Genomic DNA, 9,058 nt, shown 5'->3' on the forward strand with positions numbered 1-9,058 from the left:
CCAAACCAAGGTTCAAACCTTGAAACAAATTACAACTCTGCCATCTCTCTAATCACAAGAGAAATAATTGACAGGGACACAGTACATTAGATGGTTTAAACGAGGGTGCAAGTACACTTTTAAGAACCATCCTAAAGCTTTATTATAGATTTAAAAATATGTTTAAACTATGTAAACCTGTGTGCATAGAACTGTTAAGATTTCTTAGCGATTTTCTAGATAAACTAAAGTATCATACAAGCAGTACCCAAACATCCTCTGTGAACAAACAAAATTAAAATAATCCTATCAATAAGCATTCCTTACCTTAAAAGCAGTTGCTTTTCTAATTTTTTTTAATTGAATGTCTTTTATATTCAATAGATCATCCCAATCTAGGCTTGCTTTTACTGTCACGTTAACCCTCATTTAGTTTTATGTGCTCTTTTTTGTTTAGTTAATAGGTATCATATATGATTAAAAATATGACATCAATTAACGAACCAAAAAAAGCACATAAAGCTAAATGAGGGTTAAATCATTTAAATCATATCTATATATTTAAAAGGCTTATATGCAAATTGTCCCTGTGGGAGTTTGACTGGGAGACTTGGAGTTTGATCGCTCCCTATGACGTGTGCTGACCACCAGAGGGTGGCACGGAAAAAAGGAAGGCCCTGGCCAGCAGCCCTGGCTGGCAATAGGAAGGAGGGCCCCAGCCAGCAGCTGGAAGGCCCTGATTGGCCTTGATCAGTGGCCAGGCCTAGGGACCCTACCCATGCACAAATTTTGTGCATCAGGCCTCTAGTAAAAATAATATTGCCTAGAGTCTTTTTTTTGTGTCAACATGAGTAGAAGCACCCAGAACCCAGGGGCCTGAATTAGAACACAATGCCATGATTACCTCAGTAGAATAAAACCTTCAGCACAAGAATAACTTATTTTAAAACAAACTCTAGCTGAAGATATCAGCAGCCAAGTCATTTGTCCACCTTCCATGAAATACTTTGTATGCTTTTCTCATACTGCTGATATAAAAATGATACTGTTAACCAAATGGAAATCTTCTATCCTCATCAGGATCTGAAATAGGTGGCCACTGGCTTGCTTTTCTTTGATTAATGCTATTATGTGGTATAAATTACCTTAATAATCATTGTGTGTGTGTTTTTATTCTAATGAATTTTTTTTATTGCTTGAAGTATTACAAAGAGTATTACATATCTCTCCTTCCCCTCCCCTTGACATTCCCCCAGCCTCCCTTACCCCCCAGTGACTTATGTCCATTGGTTATGCTTATCTGCATGCATACAAGTCCTTCGGTTGTAAACAATGATTATTCTCTTATTCTTAAGAAAATAATCATTGTTTACCTAAAATATTTTATTACACTCTTCATCATGTTTTCAGCAACTTACTCTGTAGGATGTTGAGTGAAGTGGAGGAGGCATGTTTTTAATTCAGAGTCACAAATAACTGTACATGAGGTAAATGATGAAAAGTTGGGACTTAGAGAAGAGATACTGGAATCCATTGCGGGGAGAGTACCACGGACTCTTTGCATTTAGATGTGCCTGGCAGAGCTGTGAAAAAGCTCCAGAGGCCCACTGCAGACCTGAAACAGTCTTTGGGGATGAGGCCCTGCATTTTTAACAATCATCCCAAGGACTTGGGCCATGAACAAGATGTTATATTTTATACTTGGAATGCTCAAACTTGAAACATGTTCCCAAGGAGAATGCTAACAAAAGCTAAACATTTCTCATGTTTTAATTTCTCTGTTGGGTTATCCTGAACTCTGAATAAGAGTCATGTCTTTCTGTGATCAACTGATTAACTGGTTGATTGTTTGATTGATTCATCCATTCATATAACAGCTATTGGCCATCATTCATGAGCTTGGACTCCTCTGATGTGGATCTTTTTTGGATGTTGATCAGATAGCAGTTAGATATCAAAGATTTCCCTCACAATACTTTTAACTTGAAAGATGTTCAATGGTTCTTCATTGGATATTGTTGAATAAATAAGAGAATGAATGCATTTAAGGATCCTTTTTGCACCATAAAAAAATTACTGTGTTTTTGTGTCTCTTGACACTAAGTCAAATACTTCTTCATAATGAAGCAGGACCTGCAATAAAAACCTCAGTTCTTTCCAGTACTTATAGATTTTAACAATTTCTTAAAATAATTCAAAAATAAAAAGCTGCTTGGAAATTACAAAAAGGCATCCCAAGGTCACAAAATGGAATTCGAAAAGCCACTGTTACTGATATTTAAGACTTTTGCTCCTCATTAGAGAAAACCAAGAAAGCTGACTTTTTACAATGTAGCAAGTCATTTAAAAGATATTCCACAAAGAACGGATAATATGAATATTGGTATAAAGCAAAGCTTATGTGTCTGCTTCACACACACACACATGCACGCGCACACACATACACACACACACACACACTGTCCCAAAAATGTATACACACACTTTGAATGATTATAAAGGCAGTGTTTATTAAAATACATTTCATTTTCAAAATTGAGTTATCAGCTGCTAAAGTGTGTATGCATTTTTGGGGGGACACCAGCATATAAAATAAACTTTCAAAAGCTTGTGGCTGGCATTAAAAAGAAGAAAATTCCCTAGATGTCCCCAGAATGTTCTAATTGGAAGTGATCTTAGAGATTATCCAGTACAATCCCCTAATTTTATGTGTGGAATATGAAGTTCAGAGAACATGAGAAATTTGACTCAAGCTCACTCACCTAATTAACAATATCACTAGCACTAATCCTTGGATTCCTGCTTTCTAATTTAACCTTTTTTTATAGAATCACATTGGGTGCTGTAAATACATTTCAGTTCATCCAAGCAATTATATAAGAACCAGAAGGCTGATAAATCTATGGTATTTTTAAATTTATTTATTGTCTAATAAGTTGTAGCAAAAAGAAGGAAGTGGCAAGACATATCAGCCATTATTTTAACTGATTTAAATTCTTTTCCACCTCCAAAGGAATTCAAAATTCAAACATGTACTTCAGAGTTCCTTGAGGGAAAAAAATAGAGTATAGATTTAAGCCCCAATGACTAAACACATGGCCAATTAGCAAATAAGTGTGTGCACTCATTGCCATGTCGTTTAGACTCCAATCTGGAGTGCAATTAGCATGAGAGGAAGTAACCTGAAGATCTGAATGTCTAAAATCCCAAGGTCTGAGCAGGAAGACATGCCCCTGAGCCTCACAGTGCAATAGCCTAACAGGTTGTAACGGTGAACCTGGATCAGATCCAGTTAACCAGAAGACAGGAAGCCGCCCCACCAGCAGGCATTGAGAGAAGTGGGATTCAGGTTAAAAGGAAATGAAGTCAACACAGCAGAAGTCATTTGTTGTGACTACTGCGAAATACGGCAGACAAAATACACAAAGCAGCTCCTCCCAAAAGAAAAATAAAACCAAAGGACAAAAGGTTTCGCTGTCACTAAACATCATACTAAATATAGTTAATTACAGACTACCTAAAACTGTGAGAGGACTCGTTTTTAGAAGAGTTCTGACCACACAGCTCAGACTTTGAGAGAGATTCTTTTAAAGAGATTTCAATAGAGATTTTTCTCAGCTTTTTAAATGTCATCTCCTATTAATAATTAATTCACTAAAGTTCATCTCAGATGGTCTGTTTGGTTCCCATTAATCAATCAACAATTACGCATTATGAGCCCAGGGTTTACCTCAGAAAGGCTGGGAGTGGAGTTCGAATGTTGAGCATCAGATAAATATTTAAAATGTCTTAAGTTCCCTCCTAATCAGTGGAGTTCGAATGTTGAGCATCAGATAATTTTTAAATATTTAAAATGTCTTAAGTTCCCTCCTAATTTATCAGCAAACAGCATTAGTTAATGAATGAACAAGGGCAACTGTGCAATGACAAACCACACACAGGTCACGGTGTACCTCTCCCTAGCACACAGCCGAGTCCTTCGACCACAGAGGGCACGCAACTAGGTTTCAAAGTCCTTCCTGGGTCCTACTTGCAATAATCTCTTAATTAGCAGCCTTTTCCAAAAATGTTTAATGAAAGGTAAGGCATAAGCCTAAAACAAACAAAACTTTAAAGAGTATACGGGAGCCAAAATGTGCTTCCTCCTCTTTGTATTATCACCTGCATGGGAATGGGAGAGTGACGTAGTGTTTTAAAATGGGATTCTGAGTTCACACCCCACTGGAACATCCCACCTTTGTGAACCTGAATGATTATGTCACATCTCTACCCCTATATTTATTGCCCTGTAGAGTTAGGAAGAGTATCTTGCCAGGCCGGCATGGCTCAGTGGTTGAGCATCAGCCTATGAACCAGGAGGTCACAGTTCGAAGCTCAGTCAGGGCACATGCCCGGGATGCCAGCTTGATCCCCACTTTTGGGGTGTTCAGGAGGCTGCCAATCAATGATTCTCTCTTATCTATCTCTCCCTCCCGTCCTCTCTGAAATCAGTAAAAATATATCTTAAAAAATTAATAGTATCTTCCTCATAAGCTTGTTTTGCATATTAAATGTGTGATGCTTGTGAGGGGTTGACTCTGTATTTGGTAGATAACAAATATTCAATAAGTATTAACTATTATTATTGTCATCAAAATGATGGTACAGTTATAACTATTCTGAAATCTGAGATCCTTTGTAAAGCTTGCAATGAAACAATAAACAAGAACTTGGTGCTTATTAAATAAATTCTTGCTAAACTTATAAATTATTAGTGTCAATTATATTCACACAAAAGCCTTATTTTGCTGCTTTCTCTATAATTAAAACATGCAAAACTTCTCTTCACTCAGCATGGCCTCATCTGAACCAGGGACAAGAGGAAAAGGTCATTTTGTTTTTTAGTTGGACACCAAAGCCAGGTTTTAGAGCTTCAATGGACAGAAATGTTGCCATTTTTTCCTGCATCTATATAGTTCACCAAATCTATCGATTTAGAGCCATGCTGAAACTCGGAACAACTACTTCAATGTAAGATTTATATCTTTAATTTCTTTTTCATGTAGCAATAGCAAAGCACATACATCTGATCATCCTTGACTCTGAGACTCAGATCATCACACAATTTCCAATTAACAATGTTTATGGGAGTGCACTTCATCAACAAAGCTGCCCTGCTATTCCAACCAAAATATAGCGAAGCTTATGAGGCCATCTGTGATGATAAACTTTAAAATGCTTTATAGATAGTAACTAAATAACATCTTTATGAGAATAAGTATCAGGGGATTGATCAAATTTGTTCTTAATAACAACAGCGATAAATATTTAAGAAACATTTGCTGGGTGCCAGGCATGCTTTCTTCTCTTTGAGGGAAGTTGCCATTATTACCTCCATTTCAAAGACGGGGTAACTGAGGCACAACAAAGTAACAGACAGTCTGACCCCAGAGTCCAAGCTCTTACCCATTAATCTACACATGGATGTTGTGGCTTTCCTGAATATTATGTTCATCAAATATAGCATGCCCATATTCTAGTAAAATGCTCCAAGCATTAAACCAATGCTTCTAATTTTTTTTTAATTTTTATGACAATGAAAGAAAGAAAGAAATAGCACACTTTGCAAATTAGAATAGAGTACGTACAGAAACCAGACCATCAATCCTACCTCAAGTCTGTCTGTCCGCATTAATTTCTGTGCTGCAGCTGCAGCAGCTGCAGGGACAGGGACCCCAGGGTTCCCTGTGACCAACATGGGTGCAGTCGGCAAGATCTCTGCTGGAACCAGGCTTGGGGAGACAGGTCCCAGGTAGGGATTAAAGGCTGCTGATGCATTGGTGGCTAAGCTGGGTGCAACTGAAAACATTGGCTGAAAAATAAAGAAGAAAAATTTAATATGAAGGTCTTAGTTGAAAGTTGGTATCCTACATTATATATATGTTTTCATCCATCCATTCACCCCCCAACCTCCATCCATCCATCCATCCATCCATCCATCCATTCCATCCATCCACCCCCCCCAACCTCTATCCATCCATCCAGCCAGCCAGCCAGCCACCCATCCATCCATCTATCCATCCCCAATATATTCTTCCTTTTCTCCCTTCCTACCTCCCCTCCATTTAATTCTGTGTTTATTAACTCTTATTCAGGATAAGGATGATTCTTAAATAAGCACTGATCAAACCAATGTTTTTCTAAAATACAAGACGTAACCTGCCGCTACATTTTCCACCGGAATCTTAAAGCCTGGGGTCTCTAATACTTGCAATTTCTTTATGAACAATAGATCAAGAACTCAATAGGGAAACTTCCTGTGGTTTTCTACATTCCATCTTTGTCCTGATTGAACTCTAAACACGTATCTAAGAAGTACATTTCATAGTTACTATGTCAGACATTCATGAAGGATCTGTTTACATCTGTTAATAGGTTGCAAGTGCCCTATTATCTTGTATAAATAAAGCAGAACTCTCAGTGGATAGCTAAGTTTCACAGTCCATGTAAACTGTGAATAAACCTCACGTGGTCATGGAAAGGTGAGGATGGCACCATTCCTTGTGGGCACACAAGATAAAGCGTTTGGCATATTCACCAGTTGCAGGTTTTTCTGGGGAAACTATAAGCTGCATCAGCCTATCGTGCTCTTGTGAGACATTTAGCAGGGAATTCACCTTATGAGGGAAGAACCATTGGAAAATAGGAAATCTGCAACAGAACACCTCTAGCTAAATGCTAAGTGATTCTTCAGGGGAACACCTATGGCCACACTAAGGAAAATGCGACAAGATTGAATTTCTGCCAGAAATGCTTTCATGGATACATGAGAATGGTTTCTATTTGTTGGTATAAAAATGTGCATATCAGGAAATATATCTCTTCTTGATGGAATTAAGCAATTTACCTGAAATCTACTCAAGCAATTTTCTTTTCCAATTTTAAAAGCATAACCGAGCACAACAATTTCCCATGTGATTGAGGATACATTTTCAACTTCCTGATTCAATGGAGTTTCAATTCTTGAAGTTTAATGCTTTGTGTAATAGTAATGTTTGTCTCTAAAATACAAAAACTGATGGACAAAATGGAGCCTATTCTTGAAAGTAATTTTTAACGATTCATTTCCTTTTACCCTGTGGTATGGAATAGAGTCAGAGAAATTTTTTTTGTAGAATAAAAGGGCATTACAACGTAGTGATTCTTCCCTCTGAAAGATGATCCTGAGTTTATAGTGTTCAAGAGAAATTTGGAACAAATTTTTAATGCAATTAAGATGCATGTTACAAAAGTAATTCTTATGGCTCAAAAGAAACATGTTAAAAAATACAACATTTCCTTTATCTAGTCTGTTCCTGCCCCATCCTGTATTTGTGAGGGAGCCCACGTATTCCCTTGCTCCTAGGACAGTTCTCAGCTATGGGTGATTTGGTCTCACAGGGACAGCTGGCAATATCTAAAGATGTTTCTAGTCGCCACAGCTGGAGGGTGCTAGTGCATCTAATGGGTAGAGTCCAGGGGTTCTGCTCAGTGTCCCATAACACACGGGGCAGCCCCTTTCAACCAAGGTTATCCTGCCCTAAATGTCAGCAGAGCTGCGGTTGAAAATCTCTGTCCCAGGGATGCACTCTGCTCTCGACCTCACACATCTTTTTAGGACAAAATCTTTTGTGCATGCAGCTAGCGCACGCAAACTTGGTAAGGAAAGTAGAATATTTAATACATAATGTGATTCCCTTGGCAGAAGAAACGATACACCATGGATTCCTCTAATATGTTCAAGTGAAAACAACGATGCCTCCGAATGTGCTGGCTTCAATGCCATGGTTAGCTGCCCTGCCAGATCGATGGCTCTTGCCTGAGGAAGTGGCCTAAAGCGATACCTCCCATCCTCCCCTCCCCAGGCCCATCCCTGCCCAAAGCAGCTACGCGACGTTCTGACAACAAGAAACTATCTAGCATTCCAGATATTAGCAATCCGTAACCTGCCAGAAGCTGGGGCCCTGGGCAATCTCTGCCCACCAACGGATATTGAACAGCAGCTTTTACGCTGCTCCACTGTCTACTGGCTGCCAAGGCAGCAGCAGGACGAGGGTTGACTGGCACGGCGAATACATGCTGAACTTGGATTTCTACTCCAACATATTCAGGTAAACATACACTGCTACATACTCGCAGATACGATATGTAAAATTTCAGCCACGCCAGCCATCTATTTTTCCTATTAGGTATTTAATAATTATTATTTTTTTTAAATTAGCACTGAAGACTAAAAGACTAGCTCGGAATGTGGTAACAGACGCCAGGTAATAGCATTCCTCTTCGTATTCTATTGTTGCGAAGGCACATGTATTCCCAGACAGAGCGTGTCTGAATGCATGCTTCAGAAAGTTACCGAGATGCTCATGTCACAGTACACAAGCCACTATAATTATTTAGACGGAGAGGTCCGATTTACAAACTCATTTGGAGGGAAGAAAAGCATTCATATTTTAAGAAAATAAGACCAGTGGCCAATAAAATTCAGCTTTGTTAAAGCTCATTGAATAAAATAAACCTAAAATCTACAATACCTAGAATACAGAAGTTGCCTATTAAAGGGAAAGGAACGGTTCTATTACATAAAAGTATGGCAACAATTTTCCCACCGGACTGTTTCTATAGAGTTGTCATGCGAATTGATTTCTGGATTTGATCCAGCAGAACACATTCAAATCTGGTGAATTTTAGGATACTCTCCCCAAGTAAAATCTGCAGCAGCTTTTAAAAAAACCCGAAACATCAACTCTTCAACAAGCATTAACTCAAATTGCTCCCTCTCCAGATAAGTGGTGCTATTTGCTAAACAGTCAGGCAATCAATAATAATAGCTCTATGCTTTGAAATCTGATTCCAAAGGCTGCTTTAAAAACAACAAAGTACAACATTCCTTCATTTCTTTTGAGTTTTTTTCTGGTAAATCTGTTACATCCTGTTTCAAAGAGCACCTTGTTGGAGGTAGGTCACTGCTGGACCCACCAGTGCCCCGATCTGATTAGTAAAGAACTTGAACTGCTACCCGGCTGATTCTCTATCCAAAAGCTGCCCTGACAGGGTTCAG

General features: G+C 38.6%; 1 protein-coding gene across 17 annotated transcripts in view; it reads right to left on the reverse strand.

Annotated features, from left to right (window-relative positions):
• MBNL1 (muscleblind like splicing regulator 1) overlaps positions 1 to 9,058 on the reverse strand; it is a 169,030-nt gene that overhangs the window by 22,073 nt on the left and 137,899 nt on the right. For all 17 annotated transcript variants that reach the window (XM_015568743.1, XM_006771129.2, XM_006771124.2 and 14 more), the window contains one exon: positions 5,630 to 5,830. In XM_015568743.1, the coding sequence (XP_015424229.1) occupies positions 5,630 to 5,830 (201 nt within the window). The remainder of the gene's footprint in view (positions 1 to 5,629; positions 5,831 to 9,058) is intronic.

This window comes from Myotis davidii, unplaced genomic scaffold (genome assembly GCF_000327345.1).
Source record: "Myotis davidii unplaced genomic scaffold, ASM32734v1 scaffold245, whole genome shotgun sequence".
Classification (NCBI taxonomy): Eukaryota; Metazoa; Chordata; class Mammalia; order Chiroptera; family Vespertilionidae; genus Myotis; species Myotis davidii.